Source organism: Notolepis coatsorum (assembly GCF_963971535.1).
Source record: "Notolepis coatsorum genome assembly, chromosome: 5".
In the NCBI taxonomy this organism is placed as follows: Eukaryota; Metazoa; Chordata; class Actinopteri; order Aulopiformes; family Paralepididae; genus Notolepis; species Notolepis coatsorum.
In genome coordinates this window covers 39,322,575-39,345,902 of record NC_140169.1, presented here as the reverse complement: position 1 = coordinate 39,345,902, position 23,328 = coordinate 39,322,575, and the positions used below count along the sequence as shown (strand labels likewise).

Sequence of the window (23,328 nt, the reverse complement as noted above, 5' to 3'; positions counted from 1 at the left end):
AGAGAGTTCTAATATAATGTTCTAACCAGAGAGTTCTAATATAACGTTCTCACCAGAGAGTTCTAATATAACGATCTAACCAGAGAGTTCTAATATAATGTTCTAACCAGAGAGTTCTAATATAACGTTCTCACCAGAGAGTTCTAATATAACGTTCTAACCAGAGAGTTCTAATATAATGTTCTAACCAGATAGTTCTAATATAACGTTCTCACCAGAGAGTTCTAATATAACGTTCTAACCAGAGAGTTCTAATATAACGTTCTCACCAGAGAGTTCTAATATAACGTTCTCACCAGAGAGTTCTAATATAATGTTCTCACCAGAGAGTTCTAATATAATGTTCTAACCAGAGAGGTCAAATATAACGTTCTAACCACAGAGTTCTAATATTACATTCTCACCAGAGAGTTCTAACGTTCTAACCAGAGAGTTCTAATATAATGTTCTAACCAGAGAGTTCTAATATAACGTTCTAACCAGAGAGTTCTAATATAATGTTCTAACCAGATAGTTCTAATATAATGTTCTCACCAGAGAGTTCTAATATAATGTTCTAACCAGAGAGTTCTAATATAATGTTCTAACCAGAGAGTTCTAATATAATGTTCTCACCAGAGAGTTCTAATATAACGTTCTCACCAGAGAGTTCTAATATAACGTTCTAACCAGAGAGTTCTAATATAACGTTCTCACCAGAGAGTTCTAATATAACGTTCTCACCAGAGAGTTCTAATATAACGTTCTAACCAGAGAGTTCTAATATAACGTTCTAACCAGAGAGTTCTAATATAACGTTCTAACCAGAGAGTTCTAATATAACGTTCTAACCAGAGAGTTCTAATATAATGTTCTCACCAGAGAGTTCTAATATAATGTTCTAACCAGAGAGTTCTAATATAATGTTCTCACCAGAGAGTTCTAATATAACGTTCTAACCAGAGAGTTCTAATGTAACGTTCTAACCAGAGAGTTCTAATATAACGTTCTAACCAGAGAGTTCTAATATAATGTTCTCACCAGAGAGTTCTAATATAATGTTCTAACCAGAGTGTTCTAATATAACGTTCTCACCAGAGAGTTCTAATATAACGTTCTCACCAGAGACTTCTAATATAACGTTCTCACCAGAGAGTTCTAATATAATGTTCTAACCAGAGAGTTCTAATATAACGTTCTCACCAGAGAGTTCTAATATAACGTTCTAACCAGAGAGTTCTAATATAACGTTCTCACCAGAGAGTTCTAATATAACGTTCTAACCAGAGAGTTCTAATATAATGTTCTAACCAGAGAGTTCTAATATAACGTTCTCACCAGAGAGTTCTAATATAACGTTCTAACCAGAGAGTTCTAATATAATGTTCTAACCAGAGAGTTCTAATATAACGTTCTCACCAGAGAGTTCTAATATAACATTCTAACCAGAGAGTTCTAATATAACGTTCTAACTAGAGAGTTCTAATATAACGTTCTCACCAGAGAGTTCTAATATAACGATCTAACCAGAGAGTTCTAATATAATGTTCTAACCAGAGAGTTCTAATATAACGTTCTCACCAGAGAGTTCTAATATAACGTTCTAACCAGAGAGTTCTAATATAATGTTCTAACCAGATAGTTCTAATATAACGTTCTCACCAGAGAGTTCTAATATAACGTTCTAACCAGAGAGTTCTAATATAACGTTCTCACCAGAGAGTTCTAATATAACGTTCTCACCAGAGAGTTCTAATATAATGTTCTCACCAGAGAGTTCTAATATAATGTTCTAACCAGAGAGGTCAAATATAACGTTCTAACCACAGAGTTCTAATATTACATTCTCACCAGAGAGTTCTAACGTTCTAACCAGAGAGTTCTAATATAATGTTCTAACCAGAGAGTTCTAATATAACGTTCTAACCAGAGAGTTCTAATATAATGTTCTAACCAGATAGTTCTAATATAATGTTCTCACCAGAGAGTTCTAATATAATGTTCTAACCAGAGAGTTCTAATATAATGTTCTAACCAGAGAGTTCTAATATAATGTTCTCACCAGAGAGTTCTAATATAACGTTCTCACCAGAGAGTTCTAATATAACGTTCTAACCAGAGAGTTCTAATATAACGTTCTCACCAGAGAGTTCTAATATAACGTTCTCACCAGAGAGTTCTAATATAACGTTCTAACCAGAGAGTTCTAATATAACGTTCTAACCAGAGAGTTCTAATATAACGTTCTAACCAGAGAGTTCTAATATAACGTTCTAACCAGAGAGTTCTAATATAATGTTCTCACCAGAGAGTTCTAATATAATGTTCTAACCAGAGAGTTCTAATATAATGTTCTCACCAGAGAGTTCTAATATAACGTTCTAACCAGAGAGTTCTAATGTAACGTTCTAACCAGAGAGTTCTAATATAACGTTCTAACCAGAGAGTTCTAATATAATGTTCTCACCAGAGAGTTCTAATATAATGTTCTAACCAGAGTGTTCTAATATAACGTTCTCACCAGAGAGTTCTAATATAACGTTCTCACCAGAGACTTCTAATATAACGTTCTCACCAGAGAGTTCTAATATAATGTTCTAACCAGAGAGTTCTAATATAACGTTCTCACCAGAGAGTTATAATATAACGTTCTAACCAGAGAGTTCTAATATAACGTTCTCACCAGAGAGTTCTAATATAACGTTCTAACCAGAGAGTTCTAATATAATGTTCTAACCAGAGAGTTCTAATATAACGTTCTCACCAGAGAGTTCTAATATAACGTTCTAACCAGAGAGTTCTAATATAATGTTCTAACCAGAGAGTTCTAATATAACGTTCTCACCAGAGAGTTCTAATATAACATTCTAACCAGAGAGTTCTAATATAACGTTCTAACTAGAGAGTTCTAATATAACGTTCTCACCAGAGAGTTCTAATATAACATTCTCACCAGAGAGTTCTAATATAACGTTCTCACCAGAGAGTTCTAATATAATGTTCTAACCAGAGAGTTCTAATATAATGTTCTCACCAGAGAGTTCTAATATAACGTTCTAACCAGAGAGTTCTAATATAATGTTCTCACCAGAGAGTTCAAATATAATGTTCTAACCAGAGTTCTAATATAACGTTCTAACCAGAGAGTTCTAATATAACGTTCTAACCAGAGAGTTCTAATATAACGTTCTCACCAGAGAGTTCTAATATAATGTTTTAACCAGAGAGTTCTAATATAATGTTCTCACCAGAGAGTTCTAATATAATGTTCTCACCAGAGAGTTCGAATATAATGTTCTAACCAGAGTTCTAACATAACGTTCTAACCAGAGAGTTCTAATATAACGTTCTAACCAGATAGTTCTAATATAACGTTCTCACCAGAGAGTTCTAATATAATGTTCTAACCAGAGAGTTCTAATATAATGTTCTAACCAGAGAGTTCTAATATAACGTTCTCACCAGAGAGTTCTAATATAACGTTCTAACCAGAGAGTTCTAATATAATGTTCTCACCAGAGAGTTCGAATATAATGTTCTCACCAGAGAGTTCAAATATAACGTTCTCACCAGAGAGTTCTAATATAACGTTCTAACCAGAGAGTTCTAATATAACGTTCTCACCAGAGAGTTCTAATATAATGTTCTCACCAGAGAGTTCTAATATAACGTTCTCACCTGTAACTGACCGCCAAGGGTAAAGATGCCTATCATCTTTATTGTCAGTAAGCTTTGATTTGCGTTGGTCTAGATGATCAACTTCTCTGTATTGGCTCAGAATACTGAGCTCTCTATTTAAGAAAAGAATATTTCGGAGCCACTTGTGCATTTTCATTTTGTGTCCACATGGGGGCAGAGCTCGTCTTTCCTATAGTATAAAGGTCACAGCATCCTGTGTGACCAAGGCGGAAGTAACTCAGAGACAACGACGGAGCAGACAGCGAATTATGTATAATAGAAGAACCTTACTCCAGTAAATAACTCCCCTTGGTAAAGCGGAATAAGGTATGTCGAACACTAAAATGTATTATTATTATTACTGTTGTTGAAGAGGTCTATATTTATGTGTGTAACTGCCAAACATTTATAAACATGTAAAGTGGTGCACTCACTGAGTAGCTTCTAATCAAAGGCACCTGGGCCCCGTTCCCCGTACCTGGTTCAACTAAGTCGATCAAGATGTCATTATCCAGATTCAGTTAACCCGATGTTTGAAGCCGGGATTTTCCTGTTCCTCGAAGGTGGATTCAGTCTCGTTAACTCAAGCCAGACTTGAGACCCAGGATAAGTGCGCGTGGCCGCTCCAGTTGAAAAGCCAGCACGTATCGATAGCAGAGATCCTGATTCTCTAGCGGCATTGATTGATTAATTGATTTAAAACTTTATTAACATATTGCAGTACGGCTCAATCGCCTCGCCGACAAGTTAAATGCGTTATCTATAGGCTAATTTTAAGTCCCTCATTACCTCAATCAATCAGATTATATTTCTTTAAACTTGCCTGCTGGATTGAATAATCAAATGAGATCTTGCTAGCGAAAATAATTAGTTAAACTGTTATACAAAATAACGATACGGCTCTCTTCCCATTGATTGATGTATGGTCGATCTTTTACTTATCTCCACTGTGGTGTAACGGGTTCTTCTTTTGACTTTCACGCAGACGACCGGGGTTCGAAACCTAGTCTTTCCCTTCTTTTTGCGATGTAGGAATAATTCAATTTGGTGCATGTTGAGAGCTATATAAAGAATGACATCCTCAATGCATGTAGATTTATAATATTTTAACTTAAAACTAGGCTACTTTGGCGTATAATCATTAATATTATATTCCAAAAAATTATATTGGAAACACGGGGTTTCGAACACCGGTCGCTGGGTTGCCAGGTTTGAGCACTACCGCTGCGCCAATGTGCCAGATGGGATAAATTCATTGTTTATACATTAATGAACGAGACAAGATCCACAATCCACGCATAGACGCTTCAATTTTATGCTTGAATGAAACACAATCCAGGCGCTCCATTAAACATCCACAGCGGAGAATATGAAAGGAATCAGAGCCAAACGAGCGATAGGTTTCAATCATTAAAAATATCCCCGCGGGATTCACATTTGCAATGCTGCGCGTTGTTAAAATAACCACATAATGTGTACATCGCACCGAGCGAGCGCCACGGTATATATAACGTGCATTATTTAGGACAAAGTGAATTTAGTATCAGCATTTTGGGTCTATTTTACATTTCAAAAGCCCCCTCTGGAAGAATGGAGCACAAAAACGTAATTCAGAATGGTATAAAGCAGATCCTAGACTGTGGGAATAATTTCAGGAAAGAGCTGTCACTTCTTTGCGGGGGCGTGGCTGTGCTTCATCCGGCTAACTTGAACTTAACCCTGCTCTCGACCAGGCTCAAACTTTTGGATCTGTTGTCATGGTGATTTGGACAATCTAGGTACGGGGAACGGGAAAGTCCGGCTTAAGTCAGACTTAACCGAAAGTTATCCGGCTAACTCAGTTATCCAGGTACGGGGAACGGGGCCCTGCTGCCGGACAAGTAACGTTATTATTTATCATTGTTTTTCCCTGAGTGCCTTTGTTATGGAAGACGAGTTCACCCTTAATATCTTTGAATGCAATTGTTTGTTTGAACACGTTGGGTGAACAACATGTGAACAATATTGAACTGTGAACTATGTAACTAATTGTATGTTTGTGTTTGACTGTCCTATGCAGTTTTCACGGTGCAAACGGAGCAAATTATGCAACCGTCACTACCTGTACAAACACGGTGCAACGACAAACTACCAAAGAAAAGCTACAGTACTGCTAAGCTGAAATGCAAAAGAAAAAAGAGAAAATAAATAAAAGCATCTGTACGAAACATAACCGCATCTTTATTTCAACACCAAGCCGGGGGGCAGTTACAGTGAAAACTTACCCGACTCTGAAGAGGATCAACAGTGAGTAAAACCCATACTCTGAAGAGGATAAACAGTGAGTAAACCCATACTCTGAAGAAGATAAACAGTGAGTAAAACCCATACTCTGAAGAGGATAAATGTATTATGAAACCTCATTCTGAAGTGGATAAATGTGAAGTAGACCTTACTCTGAAGAGGATAGATGTTCTGAAGAGGATGGATGTATTATGAAGACTTTATTCTGAAGTGGATAAATGTACAATGAAGACCATACTCCGAAGAAAATACATGTATGTTGAAGACCTCACTCTGAAGAAAATGCATGTACAATGAAGACCATACTCTGAAGAAAATACATATATGTTGAAGACCTCACTCTGAAGAAAATACATGTACAATGAAGACCATACTCTGAAGAAAATACATGTATGTTGAAGATCTTACTCCGAAGAGAATACATGTATGTTGAGGACCCTACACTAAAGAAAATACATGTATGAAGAGAAGGAAGAATGAACCTACTGAGTTAACCCTATGCTGTCTGGTATCCATCCCAGCAAAACCACGGACGTGTGGCAACTCCTGTATATCTAATTAACCCTATGCTGTCTGGTATCCATCCCAGCAATACCACGGACGTGTGGCAACTTCTGTATATCTAATTACCCTTATGCTGTCTGGTATCCATCCCAGCAATACCACGGACGTGTGGCAACTCCTGTATATTTAATGAATATTATGCTGTCTGATATCCATCCCAGCAAGTGGAACTCTTAAATACCATCTATTTATTTGATATTTTGAGTGTGTGTGATCAAGCACAATGTCGGCCCAAGAAGACGATGCTGGCAACCTCTTGGAGTTGGAACAGAACAGAACAGGTGCTCAACAAAGAACTCTAACCGAGAAAGGAAAAGAAAATCGTGAAGTGGAGGATAAGAGGAATGAGAAAGCTTTTAACAAAGCTTATCAGAAGTGGAAGAAGATAGCCAAGGAAGCAAGAGGGAAACTAAGAACTTTCTGTCCAGCAGAAGAACTTGAAAGACTAAAACAAGACATTCAAGCAAGTTGTGACTTAGTAAGAAGTTTATATGAGTCCATTTTACGTAACCATGCCTGAGATCGCAAATAAAATGGACGCCTGTATTCAGCTGACGACAGACACCCAAGAGCTTGTGTGTAAGCAGCTGGAAACAAAAGAAGAAGATTTTAATGAAAGACTTGAGAAGGAGAGGGTGAGAATAGCTCTGAACAAAGAGGAGTACAGATCTGTATATGGTCACACAAATACTGAAACAATTCACTCTCAACGTTCCAAGGCATCAAACAGGCGGAGGGAAGCTGAACTCGCGGCTAAAGTAGAAGAGGTAAAGGCCATTCAAGTGATCCAGGCTCAGCAAACCAGTCTCCTCCAACTAGAGGGGGAAGAGGCAGCCATGCTGATGGAAATGGAGAAGATGAAGGTGCAGAGTCGACGTAAGCTGGAGGAGGAGAGGATGAAGTTACAGCAGCTACAAGCAGAGAAGGAAGTCCAGGTAGCAGCAGCCCGAGTGAGGGCATACAGTTCGGGAAGTGATCTAGACAACGAAGAAGAAGAAGAAGTCACTGACCATGAAATAAATACTGCTCACCAAAATCCTGAATATAGTGCTCCGCTACATCCTACAGCATTCCAACGTCAAGCATCTCCCAGCGCGACGGCAAACCAAGAGGCCTTCAGTCTAGCCGAAGCAATCACAAGTGCATTAAGCATGAATCGCCTACCTACACCAGAACCAACAATATTCAACGGTGACCCTATGAAATTTGTTGATTGGAAAATAACCTTCATGACCCTGATACACCGAAAGCCTCTCCCAACAAGTGATAAGATGTTTTATCTGAAAATGTACCTTACTGGAGAAGCTCGTAAGTCTGTGGAAGGATTCTTTTACAGAGACTCCGAAGAAGCATATAAAGGTGCCTGGAGAGTGTTGGAAGAGAGGTATGGGAACCCCTTCATTATACAAAGGGCGTTCAGAGACAAGCTAATGAGATGGCCTAAGATAAACACAAACGATCTTCTGGCACTCCGAGAGTTTGCAGACTTCCTACAGGGATGCACAGAGGCAATTCCACATGTCCGAGGGCTGGACATCTTGAACGACTGTGAAGAGAACCACAAACTGCTCAAGAAACTACCTGAGTGGATTGTGCGAAGATGGAGCAGGATCATCGTAGAAGAGCTAGATAAATCTGGAAGCTATCCAAGTCTTGCACACTTTTCAAAGTTTCTGAACAAAGAGGCACGAATAGCTTGTAACCCCATCGCTACCCCACTACTGTTGAACTCCAGAGCCTCAGACGAGAGGTTTTCCAAGAGAGCCAGAGCGTTGAATACAAGCACTCACATAAAGAGCAACATCGTGGAGACACAGTATTCACCCTATAGAGCCAGACCACCTTGCCCAATCTGCAAAAATGAGAATCATGGCATTGCTACTTGCACTAACTTCGCATCAAGGTCTATAGAGGATAAGAGAACGTACATCTGAGGAAGGGACACTCCAGCAAGGACTGTAAACGGCGACATACCTGCAACACCTGCAACCGTCGTCATCCAACGTGTCTGCACGAAGAGAGGTCACAAGCACCAGAGACAACCCAGAGTGGCACATCTACTGCAAACTACCGGAGCCAAGAAGTCCGCAGAGTCGTGTCTCACACTACAACCCGATGTGCTTCTGCGACCTCAAGCATTGTCCCAGTCCTTGTGTCTTCAGTTCAAGAGCCACAGATAACGGTGCTCACTTACGCACTACTCGACACACAGAGTGATACAACGTTTATCTTAGAGGACCTGCTTAAGGAGTTAAGTGTGGAAAGTCAACCTGTGAAGCTGAGACTCAGTACAATGACTGCTGTAAATACAGTTATAACCAGCAAGAGTGTCAGCGGCCTACAAATCAGAGGACTCCATTCTGCAAACAACATCAGAGTGCCACAAGCCTACACTCGTAGCTTCATCCCAGTAGACAAATCCTACATTCCTACTGGTAAAACAGCGCTACAGTGGCCTCACCTCAAGCATCTCGTAAACAAGTTACCATCACTTCTAGACTGTGAAGTGGGTATGTTAATAGGATGTGATTGTCCCTCAGCGCTAGCTCCACTCGAAGTCATCACAGGCTGTGAAAACGAACCTTTTGCACAGAGGACAGAGCTTGGTTGGAGCATAATAGGCTCATCTAACCCTCATCTGGACCGACAAGGGAGCCAGAGCTTTGTACATAGAGTGTCAGTAAAAGAAATACCAGCCCCGTCTACAACAGATGTCCACAGATGTCCTTAAAGTACTTGAGTCGGACTTCTCTGAAAGGAACTACGAGGACAAGTACGTGTCTCAAGAAGATGTTCACTTCATACAATTCCTCAGTGAGAACATCAGACAGAAAGAAGATGGACACTACGAGATGCCTCTACCTTTCAAGGGTAGCAGCCCACCATCCCTACCAAACAACAAGAGACTAGCTACAGTCCGCCTCCAGTCTCTAAAGAAGAAGCTAAAGACGGATAAAGAGTATCACGAACGCTATAAGGCTTTCATGAAAGACATCATCGAGAAAGGTGACGCAGAACTTGACCATACCACTTCATATGGAGAGACCGCTTGGTACCTTCCTCATCACGGCATTTACCACCCTCAAAAGCCTGGCAGGCTACGGGTCGTGTTTGACTGCTCAGCTAAATTCTGTGCAGTTTCCCTAAATGACTGTCTATTGACCGGTCCCGACTTAATCAACTCCCTAATAGGAGTTCTATGCCGCTTCAGAAAGGAAGACGTGGCCATAATCTGCGACGTGGAAAGAATGTTCCACCAGTTCTTCGTCCACCCTGACTCTCGAAAATACCTCAAGTTCCTGTGGTGGAGGGAAGGTGATTTGGAAACGGAACCACAGGAATACAGGATTGCAGTTCACCTCTTTGGAGCTGCTTCTTCTCCTGGATGTGCCAATTTTGGCCTAAGGTACATGGCACACCAACATACAGATACAGCCGGGAAAAGTCCTGGAACAGCTGTTTGCCGGCCGGTTTGACGCCGTTTTGGTGTGGTTAATGTTAACAATGACCAGCGGGGGCGCTCTCATACAGCTGGTGACAACGTGCTGGACGAGCTCCGCCCTCCCTCGGCAAACTGAGAGAGAAGCAGAGGAAGTAAATATCGCGTCTCGTCTGTTGGCAGTGGATTTAGCTCTCAATCGGTAAGCTCTTAATATACATTACTATTGAAATGCATTTTTACTTAACTTTACAGCATTATTCAAACGTGATAGGAAGTTATGAGTCATCAGCCGTTTATATGCAGTACGTTTTTGCCTACAGATTATACAGTACATGGCAAATGGTGTAGCCGGCTCACATATTTCACGTTACTTTCTCAGATAGCAATCTGTGTGTGTGTGTACTTATGTGTTGTACTAATTGTACTAATAATAGTGTTTACGTTCCATGTGTCCATATCCTGAGGTGCGAGGAGCTGGAGAACACTGGAGAGCAGCATGTAACCAACCCCCTCCAATGTACAGTCATTTACCTACTGTAGTATGGTTTTGTCAATAGTCCAATGTACAATTTTGTTTGTTTATACAGTGTCATATACTGTATGTTATGATGAATTGAAAATGGGGGACCCTGATGTAAACAAGATAAAAGTCTTTCTCTGGTCTGCATCCCCTTAACAATTGTGTGTATTGAGCTGTACTGTATTGTACCCATTCTGCAATCTGTTAATACAGTTTTCAATTAATGGCAGAGCCATAAAAAAACGATTGAATTGCTCAGAATTTTTAATTATGTCCCCAATAGGACATAATAATATTAATATTATTCCCCAGTATGACAGTATGATAAAAACATACTGCCAAATTACCCCCATGGGTGTTGAAGGCACTGTACCACCACAAGTCAGGAATTGAGAAAAAGAAAATGCAACTTCAGCCTCACGCTTACATCCACTTGGACCATGAACAAACAAAAAAGGTGTTGAGAAAGACAGCGAACACTACAGAAAGGAGGAACTTGGGGATTGAATGGAGAAATTAAGTAAGAGATGTAAAGATTATGCATTACAATTGATGATTAATCAACAATAATGGAAAACCAAACTATTCTTGCTCTTTACCATTTTTTGTTTTTCTTCCCTTCCACCCTCATCTCCAAAACAGTTGGCGTGAACAAATAATGAGTTTTGCTTCTTTTTTTGGTTTTTCTTTTAATCAGTGAAATATATTCCCATCCATATCCCCAACTTTGTGATTTTTACATACTGATCAGACGGAGGCAGAATAGCCTGCACATACATCAATGCATCTCTTGTAAGATACTGTATGAATTGCGGCATACATTTTCCCAGACATGGTGCTGTTGGCATCAAGCACAGGAGGTGAGGGGTGGATTGTCACCACCTGTTTAGCTAGGGCAGAGCGCATGTAGAGGGCATAGAAGAACCAGATGAGGCTGAAGATGCACAGGCCGATGGAGATGTTGATGAACACTTTGCCCATGTCAACCTTCTTCTTCTTCTTCTCCTTGCGGTCTCCTTCACCACCCTCTTCCTCTGCCTTCCCATCCTGCCCACAGGAGCTGAGTGAAGAAGTGCAGAAGAGAAGATGTTTAGGTTCAAAGGGACAGTCAATGGCATGCTAGGGGTAACAGTACTGTATATTTGAATACCGCTTATGTCACAAATGTATCAGTACTAAATACCTACATGTCCCTATGCTATAAATGTCATGTATGTTGTGTATGTCATAAATGTCTATATGAAATGAAAATGGGGGACCCTGATGGAAACAAGACAAACGTCTTTCTCAGGTCTGCATCCCCTTAACAATTGTATGTATTGAGCCGTACTGTATTGTACCCATTCTGCAATCTGTTAAATAAAGTTTTCATTCATTCATGCTTGAGGAAGACCGGTAAGGTCGAAACGTTTATTTATATATTGTAAGAGTATATTTATGAGACAGTATATTTATTTCGTACAAGAATGTGAAACTTCCTATCACGTTTGAATAATGCTGTAAAGTTAAGTAAAAATGCATTTCAACTTGTCCAATCGGTGGTAGTGAACGTATCGTAGCGATCAGGCATGCAGTAATGTCAGGAAGAATGAGAAGAGGTTGTATTCGTATATGATGGTTTAATTCCAGCTCAATATGGGTTTTACAGGTTAATACTCTCTCGTAACCCACAACACAGACCTGCTAATTATATATACGCTCGCTTCACGACAAACTAACGTCCGGTCCCGGCCGGCGGTCCGTCCTCCTATATCTCCCGGGGGGAAACACCCCCAGCTAAACAGAGCGACACATAGCGCGTTGCATGACGGTTAGAATGTTGACAGCGCCACTATATGGCCAAAATAATACATGGTTTTGAATTGATTGATTGAAAACTTTATTAACAGATTGCAGAATGGGTACAGTACAGCTCAATACATACAATTGTTAAGGGGATGCAGACCAGAGAAAGACTTTCGTCTTGTTTACATCAGGGTTTGTATCTGAATGCTGGTTCAGATACAAAACTCACTCAAACTGTATGGTAGCCTTTTCCTTGGATCCTCTGATCGTGGGTTCCGCAAATGTTCATTCACTCGATCACGAACTTTCTCCCAGGGGACTACACTATAGCGTTCTTTCTTGACTTGACTGACAACTGCTGTTACTGTACTGTACAATCTTATAGTAACAAAACAATACACAAATTGAACATAGTTTTGAACGTTTTATTACAATAGTATTTACATTTTCTGATGACACTGCCATTTTAGCTCTAATTAAGAATGACAGTGACCTAGCTGACTATTATTTGGAAATCCAGAGGTTTGTGGGAGATGGTGTTTGACCCCAGAGGTGTTGGGGACCACAGGCCTGTGGTCATCCACACACAGTCCATCTCACAGGTCTCTTCATATAAATATCTTGGGATTTTTGTCGATAACACACTAACCTGGAACACCCATGTAGATAGGATTTTATAGTATGTCTGCACTTTATGTGCTCATTTCATCATTCATCAGTTTTGTGTCAGTCTTGTTTATCTGATCTTATTTCTGAAGATGCATTTCCATTGGCTAATGGTCGATATATAAGTCACTTGTTACTTGATATTACTGTAAATCATTTGACATCTATTGCTGACTGTTCATACATTTGTTACAATAAAGATGCAAATAATTGTTATCTCTTGTCCAATCAGAATACTTTTTTTTACGTCATGATATGATTTCAGGCTGCCAATAAATTTGGAAAAACCTGGAGTGCGTGCCTGGACATTGTTTCCCTATTTGTATGTGTGGTACAATACACCATTCCCATCAGAACACTTGAATAACAGAAGAGACAGTTTTGTATGTAACGTTGTGTTTAATAACAATAACAAAACACACCAATAAAAATTGCATAAATAGCAGCATTAACAACAATATAATCTCTCATTTACATAACATAACTCGCTGTGGCAGAGGCTGGTGTTGTGCTTGTCGTCTTTCCTGTGACAAAATGGCATCCAAGGTAATACAAAAAGTCAACCAATGAACTAGATTCTTGTACCGGATCTCCTCTCTGGTAAACAAGAATACCCTGAAGACTCTGGCAGGAGCACTCATTCAAGGGTACTACGACTATGCTTGCACCTCATGGTACCAAAGCACCTCAAAGGTGCTAAAAACAAGATTACAAACATCACAAAACAAACTGGTCAAACTTCTACTTGACCTTACCCCTAGAACCCACCTCACCCCTGCCCACTTTGACAACCTAGGATGGCTTAGAGTAGACGACAGAGTACAGCATTTATATAGAGCTTTTATCCAAAGTGCTTTACAACTTAATGTACATTAAACTTGAAAACAAGTTTTCATTCAGTCTGTCTCGTCTCTCCCTCCATCGGGGGGGGGTAGTAGAGTGTAGAGTGGAGGTAGCGGGGTGGGGGTAGTAGAGTGACTATACTGTGTATGTACTGTAGGTGTGACATGGAATGCGGCCCCCACACACACAAACACACACACACACACACAAACACACCATTGAAATGCTAATTGTTGGGGCATTTCCATTCCCCCCAAGGTTGAGAAGAAACCACAGTACGGGGAGATTGATTGATTGATTGAACATTTTATTAACAGATTGCAGAATGGGTACAGTACAGTACAGCTCAATACATACAATTGTTAAGGGGATGCAGACCAGAGAAAGACTTTCGTCTTGTTTACATCAGGGTCCCCCATTTTCAATTCATCATAACATATATGACATACATGACATACAGATAGACAGTACTGCTACATCTATGACATACCAGATTTGCAAATACAGTACTGTTTGTGATACGAAAAGAGTCCAGAAAAGAGAGTATATACATTTGACATAGAAACTGTACATTGGAGGATGTTGGGGGGGGAGGTTGGGTAGGAAGAGTGGGTGGGGGACACTGTACAACTGAACAAGCAAAACTGTACATTGGAATATTGACTCCCTCCCAGCAGAACTCCGCACCGCCCCAACTCTGGACTAATTTAAAAAACTGCTCAAAACCCACCTCTTCAACTTGGCCTTCAACCCCTAACTTTCTCACTTTATATGTATATGTTGTGTCTGTCCACTATGTTTGTTAATTTGTCATCTCCCCCCCCCCCTATGTAAAGCGACATTGGGTCCTCTGAAAGGCGCTATATAAAACAAAGTTATTATTATTATTATTATTATTATACTTGGTCATTTACTGTACATTGGGGGGGGGTTGTGTTAGGACATTTACAGGGGCCAGTTTAGAATTGCAGTCTCCCGTAGGTGTTTTTTGAGAGTGTTTTTGAAAGTGGGAAGTATTTTGACATGTACATGGGTACTTTGGTCGTGTAGTGTATCTTGTAGACCAGGCCCATTGCATTTTGTAATGTACAAACCCTACAAATGTCCTAACCTAGTTGTACAGTAAATGACCAAGTAAGGCTTTGTCAGTATTCCAATGTACAGTGTAAAATGTGTGTGTGTCCCCTACCCAACCAAATGTATATACACTCCTTTTCTGGACACTTTTGTATCACAAACAGTACTGTATTTGCAAATCTGATATGTCATAAATGTATAGATGTAGCAGTACTGTCTATCTGTATGTCATGTATGTCATATATGTTATGATGAATTGAAAATTGGGGACCCTGATGTAAACAAGACGAAAGTCTTTCTCTGGTCTGCATCCCCTTAACAATTGTATGTATTGAGCTGTACTGTAATGTACCCATTCTGCAATCTGTTAATAAACTTTTCAATCAATCAATCAAGTATTGATTTTTTTTTATATCACGTTAACAATCAAATGGCTAGCAAGCTCACCTGTGACATACTGTACAGTGCAAAATACTTTCGTCTTGTTTACATCAGGGTCCCCCATTTTCAATTCATAATGACATACATGACATACAGGTAGACAGTACTGCTACTGTACATCTATACATTTATGACATATCAGTTTTGCAAATACAGTACTGTTTGTGATACAAAGTAGTAGTAGATAGTAGACGATAGTAGACGATATGCAAAGGAACCTGACGCATCGCTACTGTACAGTAACTCCGCCATCACAACCATTGAACTATTATAACTCTGTTACACCTATACACGGCTGGCCCATAGTAGGTAGTAATAGATAGTAATACATACTGTACGGTAGTCAGAAATAAACGTTACCAAAATAATAACGTTTAGGCAAATCACAGACGCGGATACTACCACGTCTCTCTGTTGTGCCACGCAATAGGTTGAATCGTAGTGAGATAAGTTCGAGGTGTTTCATGTTTCATAATACGAATTTCATAATATATTATAGCTTACTTGAATGAACAATCTCCCTCCCCACTTTACCAGCATATTTTAAATTCACAATAAAGTCTCTCTGTCTCGCGCAGTCCCAACGTTGACAGTGGCTCGTGTTATTGACACAAAGGCAGTGTTGAATGAGGAATCAATAGACCGCCGCCGCGCCGGGCGACTTTGCGCCTCCTGGCGGCATAAAACAGAACAGCAGCCTGGGTTCACAATTAATTAAAACGACGTGATATAACCGTGCGCGAGTCGCGGCAAAGCGCCCAGGAATACTAAAAGCTTCATCTGTAGAGAAGACTACCCAGCAGCCTCAGCCTTCATTGAGAAGAACTTCTACGTTGATGATGGGTTAGCCAGCGTTTCATCAGTCGAAGAGGCCAAGAAACTGATCATCGAGGCACAAAAATTGTGCAAACGAGGAGGCCTACGCCTCCACAAATTCAACTCTAACCACAAAGACATCCTCGACTGTGTGAAACCCTCAGAAAGAGCAACAATCACTGACCCTCTCGAACTTAAGCTGGAAGCGACTCCAACTGAGCATGCACTTGGCCTTCAGTGGTCTATAGACAACGACACCTTCAGCTTCAATGTCAACATGAAAGACCAGTGTTGTGAAGGGCCAGATTAAACTGAATATATATATGTATCGTTTGATATACCTTGTATATTATTTGTATATATACACGGAATATCCCTTTACCTGCGTACAAACCAGAGTAATATTCGCTCTCCTATTGGACGGCGACCCCAGGCGCCAACGACCAAGCCCCCAACGGCAAGTTCAAAGGCAACTCCGGGCATGTCGGTACATGCCCAGAGTCTGCGTAGTAATACGAGACAAGAACTGAGGCTGGGACTAGATATTCACCTTACGTATAAATACAGCGCAGGTGTAAACAGTAGTAGTCTTACCAAAACCTTAATACCTTCACCACGAGTCAACGTGCAGTGAAGTGAGCAACCTTGCATCTAAATAGAGCATTGAGAACCGCGTGCGAATAGAATGTTAAAGTGTCAGAGTTTAACGCAGTAACGTTGAGTTCGACTTAATCTAATGTGAAGTAATAGTCGATCATTTATTGTGTATCGTGCGGCTACAGTTCTTCAGTGACCAGCATTACCATCGGTTCGTCGTGTATTTAGCTAGTGCACTTATCCAGGCTGTGCGGCCTAAATCCGTGCCCACACCCGAGGAGTCCTAGGCGAGAACCGTTGGATATGTACACAGGAGAATCTACACCGGCGATTGCAGAACCATTTCTGGTTGGATTATATTGCTTTGGGACCGTGACCACCGGAGAAGAGCACCGTTGATTCCACTGTCGTTTGGGATTTAACCTCGTGAGGATCACCACTCGGGCCCGCCTCTTGGAAGGGGCTGGCTAGCTGTCGTCAATGCTATCGAGCATATCTTGGATTACAACTATTGCTTTGTCTGCTGATCAAGGGAGTACATGCACTGGCTCCTGTATCTGGAGCCTCTTTATTCCTCGTTGACCCAGACTGGGTACCCGAACATTCCTCGACCCCTCCCGGCCTTACACCCCGGAGGGAACCCAGTGTCTCCAGTTGGTACCGGTGTGGCCCATATAATTGCTATACCACAGGTGGCGTCAGCTTAGACCCATCATAGTATTCCTACTATTCTCATTGACTTATGCTCTTGACTGACTTTACGTATGTTCTTCGCCATACAAGCGCGAGCCTAATTCTCAATCTGTAACCTAACGTTGCTTAATAATAATAAATAACCCTCCAATATAATTTATGTGTCAATGCCGTATTCTTGTGTGGGTGTTCACCATATATATTCATGTACTGTATGGCCAGTAATCAAAGTACATAACTAGTAGTGGTTTAATATATCACAATCTTTAATACAGTCAGGGTTTTGTAACCCCTCAGTTACAACCAGCCTTCAACCCGTCGAGGAATCCTCTCCATCGTCGCCTCTCTTTATGACCCACTCAGGTTTGTTGCCCCATTCACCCTAAGCGGAAAACGCATACTCCAAGAACTATGCTGCAGAGGCATAAGATGGGATGATCCACTGCCAGCTGACTTAAAGCCACGGTGGGAGGAATGGAAGATCGGGCTATATAACTTAAAGGAATTCACGATCCCTAGATGCTACCACCCACATGACTTCGGCAACATCATCAAGACGGAACTGCATCACTTTGCCGATGCCAGCAGCATGGGGTATGGCGCTTGTTCCTACCTCAGGTACAAAAATGACAAAAATACAGTACACTCCAGTCTTGTGATGGCCAAAGCAAGAGTAGCACCCACAAAGGTCTCAAGCATCCCACGACTAGAGCTCTCAGCGGCAGTGGTCGCAACCAAATTAAGTGTGTTGCTGAAAAGAGAACTGCAGATGAAGATCGATGAATAATTCTTCTGGACAGATTCACAAGTAGTTCTGGGCTACATCAATAATGAGGCAAGAAGGTTCAGCGAACAGAGTCCAACTGATAAGAGAAAACACTGACCCAAGTAAATGGCACTATATCGAAACAGCAGAGAACCCGGCAGATCATGCCTCCAGAGGCCTTCAGGCATCTCACATTCCTTCAACAAACTGGATGTCAGGTCCTACATTTCTCTGGGAGCAAGAAGTACATCCCAAACTGAATCCCTTCGCAGACCTACTCGTAGGCGATCCTGAGGTTAAGGCTGTCCAAGCTTTCACAACCAAAGTTAACAATTGTACAGACATTCTAATTAGCCTAAATCAGATCTCTTCATGGTCAAAGATCCTGAAAGTAGTTGCAAGAATCAAGAGGCTGGGATTGGGAAAAGTACACAACACCGAACTGGTGACAGTCGAAGAACGAGAAAGAGCTGCCAAAATAGTGATCAAGCTCGTCCAGCAGCAAGCCTTCTCTCAGGAAATTAAGAGATGCCAGGAAGGAGATGCTCTTCCAAGTTCAAGTGCTCTTCATTCCCTTGATCCAATTCTGCATCGAGAACTTCTCTGTGTGGGTGGAAGATTGAGACGCTCATCCCTCAGTCAAGAAATGAAACATCCCATAATTTTGCCAAAAGACAGCCCTATCACCAAGCTAATTACGGCTCATCACCACGCTCAAGTTTGTCACCAAGGCCGAAGTCAAACCCAAATGGAACTGAGAGCAAATGGATTCTGGGTCATTGGTGGGAGCAAATTAGTAGCCAAGCTGATTCACAACTGTGTACGATGCAGGAAACTCCGACGACCTACTGAAGAGCAGCAAATGGCTGATTTCCCTAAAGAGCGTGTGGAAGACTCACCGCCTTTACTCCTCCTCGAGAGTAATTAGTATAGAAACGCTTGAATTGTATTATTTTGATGCTATGTGAAATCTAAAAGGAAATCCTGTATGACTAAATTAATTGTTTTGTGCTTATCCGTCATAGCAGGATTTGGTGGGAGTGTAACTGACCGCCAAGGGTAAAGGTGCCTATCATCTTTATTGTCAGTAAGCTTTGATTTGCGTTGGTCTAGATGATCAACTTCTCTGTATTGGCTCAGAATACTGAGCTCTCTATTTAAGAAAAGAATATTTCGGAGCCAATTGTGCATTTTCATTTCGTGTCCACATGGGGGCAGAGCTCGTCTTTCCTATAGTATAAAGGTCACAGCATCCTGTGTGACCAAGGCGGAAGTAACTCAGAGACAATGACGGAGCAGACAGCGAATTATGTATAATAGAAGAACCTTACTCCAGTAAATAACTCCCCTTGGTAAAGCGGAATAAGGTATGTCGAACACTAAAATGTATTATTATTATTACTGTTGTTGAAGAGGTCTATATTTATGTGTGTAACTGCCAAACATTTATGAACATGTAAAGTGGTGCACTCACTGAGTAGCTTCTAATCAAAGGCACCTGCTGCCGGACAAGTAACGTTATTATTTATCATTGTTTTTCCCTGAGTGCCTTTGTTATGGAAGACGAGTTCACCCTTAATATCTTTGAATGCAATTGTTTGTTTGAACACGTTGGGTGAACAACATGTGAACAATATTGAACTGTGAACTATGTAACTAATTGTATGTTTGTGTTTGACTGTCCTATGCAGTTTTCACGGTGCAAACGGAGCAAATGATGCAACTGTACAAACACGGTGCAACGACAAACTACCAAAGAAAAGCTACAGTACTGCTAAGCTGAAATGCAAAAGAAAAAAGAGAAAATAAATAAAAGCATCTGTACGAAACATAACCGCATCTTTATTTCAACACCAAGCCAGGGGGCAGTTACATCACCAGAGAGTTCTAATATAACGTTCTAACCAGAGAGTTCTAATATAACGTTCTAACCAGATAGTTCTAATATAACGTGACTGAATGAATGAATGAAAACTTTATTTAACAGATTGCAGAATGGGTACAATACAGTACGGCTCAATACATACAATTGTTAAGGGGATGCAGACCTGAGAAAGACGTTTGTCTTGTTTCCATCAGGGTCCCCCATTTTCAATTCATATAGACATTTATGACATACACAACATACATGACATTTATGGCATAGGGACATATAGGTATTTAGTACTGATACATTTGTGACATAAACGGTATTCAATTATACAGTACTGTTACCCCTAGATCCTGACAGAGTATATACATATGATGGGGAGGGGACTGTACATTAGGAGGGGGTGGGTGGGTGGGAGAGAAATATACATACAGCGGGGAGGGAATATATACATGCGGTGGGGAGGAGACTGTCTATTAGGAGGTGGTGGGGGTTTTGGGCATTTACGGTGGCCAGTTTCGAATTGCAGCCTCCCGTAGGTGCTCTTTAAGAGCGGTTTTGAATGTGGGTAGTGATTCACATTCCTTTACAGCTTTAGATAGGGCGTTCCACATTGTTGTGGCATAATTGCGAAACGTGTTTAGTCCCTTGTTTGAGCCGAATCTGGGTTTTACATGATTTGTTGAGCTTCCTCTGGTGTAGTGGTTGTGGTATTCACTGACCTTTGGGAAGTATTTTGACATGTACATGGGTACCCCGGTCGTATAGTGTATCTTGTAGACAAGGCCCATTGCAAGTTGCTGTACTCTGTCGTCTACTCTAAGCCATCCTAGGTTGTCAAAGTGGGCAGGGGTGAGGTGGGTTCTGGGGTTCAGGTCAAGTAGTAGTCTGACCAGTTTGTTTTGTGATGTTTGTAATTTTGTTTTAAGCGCCTTTGAGGTGCTTTGGTACCATGAGGTGCACGCATAGTCGTAGTACCCTTGAATGAGTGCTCCTGCCAGAGTCTTCAGGGTATTCTTGTTTACCAGAGAGGAGATCCGGTACAAGAATCTAGTTCGTTGGTTGACTTTTTTTATTACATTGGATGCCATTTTGTCACAGGAAAGATTTGCCTCTAGGATGGAACCCAGGTAGGTAATTTCGTCTTTCCTTGTGACAATATTGTCACCCACTGTAACTGAGAAGCCGTCGGTCTTGCTGAGTTTGTTATTTGAACCGAAGAGAATGGACTCTGTTTTGCCCATGTGTAATGATAGTTTGTTATCAGCGAGCCATATGCAGATTTTGCCTAGTTCTGTGCTGAGGTTTTTTTCAACCTGCAACTTGTTCTTGTCAGAGACCAGCAGGGCTGAGTCGTCCGCAAACAGGAACAGGTTGCAGTCACAGGCTGACGACATGTCATTTGCATAAATTAGGAAGAGTAGCGGTCCTAGTATGCTTCCTTGTGGAACACCACAGCTCACTGTGAGGGGGGGGATAGAGTACCGTTTACCTCTACCATCTGTTCTCTCCCCTCCAGGTAGGATTGCATCCAGCTCACTGATAAACCAATTGCTTTTAGCTTGTCCATCAGAATGGAGTGATTGACAGTGTCGAAGGCCTTTTGTAGGTCCAGCATGATCATGCCGCAGTATTTGCCCGCGTCCACCTCTTGTTTGATGTGGTCGTTCAAATAGAGGAGGCATGTGTCAGTGGAGTGGGACGTTCTGAAGCCAGATTGGAATTCATAGATTAGATTTTTTTCCGCCAGGTACTTTTCGACCTGTTCGTAGACTATTTTCTCCATGACTTTCGAGATGGAGGTAAGAATAGAAACAGGGCGGTAGTTGCCTGGGTCTAATTTGCTGCCCTTTTTGTGCAGAGGGGTCACTCTCGCAATTTTGAAGTCCTTGGGGACGTGTCCCTGTTTTATAGAGAGGTTTATTATGTGTGTGATGACTGGGGTGATGGCGGCTGCTGCGTCTCTGAGGAATTTGGAGGGTATGTTGTCATGGCCAGTGGCCTTGTTAGGTTGGAGGGCGCTACATTTTTTGAGTACCTCATCAGTTGTTACCATTTCAAGTTTGAAGTCATCTTTGTGGACCCCTAGGTTTTTGTAGTATTCTACTATGTGTTCTACCCCATAATGCCCTGAGTGGGAGGGTAGTTTGTTTACCAGTGTTGTGGCTATGTTTGTGAAGAAGATGTTTAAGTAATTGGCTACATCCAGCTTGTCTGTGATGAGCGTGTTGTCCGTCTTTATGTTTATGTTTGAGAATCTGGTTTTAAGTTTTTTACTGCAGCCTAGTTGATTATTGAGTAATTTCCAAAGTTTGCTGGGTTTGTTTTTGTTTTCCTCAGTTTTGTCGTTGATGAAATTTCTTTTTGCGGTTCTGATCATGGTGTTTACGTCATTTCTTAGTCTGTTTCTTAGAATTTTTTGTTCAACCACGTGGGCTTGGAGTTCACTGTTTGGGCTTTTGGAAAGCTTTGTCTGACTTTTATGAAGTTCAGAGCATTTTTTGTCTCTGGTTTTCATAGCGGCCAGTATTTCAGTGTGCATCCATGGCTCAGCGCGATTTTTAACCCTGGTGGTTCTTATGGGTGCCATGTTGTTGAGTATTGCTGTGAATTTGGTTTTGAATCCAAGCCATGTTTCTTCAACCTGTGTACCACTGAGTTCATCTGACCAGTCCAAGCTCCCCAGTTCTAGGTTAAAGGCCTCTCTAGAGTAAGTTTTGAGGTCTCTAGATGTGACTGTTTTGTGACAGCCGGCCTTCTGTTTTAGCTTTTTGCGGGTACAGAAAATCATATAATGATCACTTAACCCGCATGCTATCACCCCTTTATTGGAGATCATGGACTTGTCAGAGGTCAAAATGAGGTCAATGGTGGTTTGTGTCGAATCACATACTCTTGTGGGTTGGGTGATTAGCTGGCTGAAACCGTGCAGATCAGAAAATCTACTGAAGGCCTTGAAGACGGGTGCTGCTTTACGCAGCATATCCGTGTTCCAGTCCCCAATAAGAATTTTTTCTACCCCCTCCACCCCAGCTAAACACCCATCAAGTGTGTCATAAAAGCCACTCTGTTCTGGCGGTCTATATATTGTGCCTACTAGTACTGGTTTCGCCCTGTCTAATAAGATTTCAATCCAAACAGTTTCAATTTCATCATGGTTAAGGTCAGTACGGTTGATGTATTTGGTATCCTTGTGTATATACACGCAGACGCCACCTCCATACTGGTTTCTATCCCTCCTGACTATTGAGTAGTTTTCAATTTCAATCTCTGGATCTTGTACAGATGAGTCTAATTTTGTTTCTGTG

At 41.1% G+C, this 23,328-nt stretch overlaps 1 protein-coding gene across 1 annotated transcript in view; it reads left to right on the top strand.

Moving 5' to 3' along the window:
* Positions 1-7,016: 7,016 nt before the first annotated feature.
* Positions 7,017-23,328, top strand: part of LOC311228153 (uncharacterized protein) — a gene marked incomplete at both ends in the record, with an annotated part of 148,316 nt that continues 132,004 nt past the window's right edge. The window contains 2 exons of the mRNA XM_084314066.1: positions 7,017-7,139; positions 7,224-7,380. Coding sequence (XP_084170192.1) covers positions 7,017-7,139; positions 7,224-7,380 — 280 coding nt within the window. The remainder of the gene's footprint in view (positions 7,140-7,223; positions 7,381-23,328) is intronic.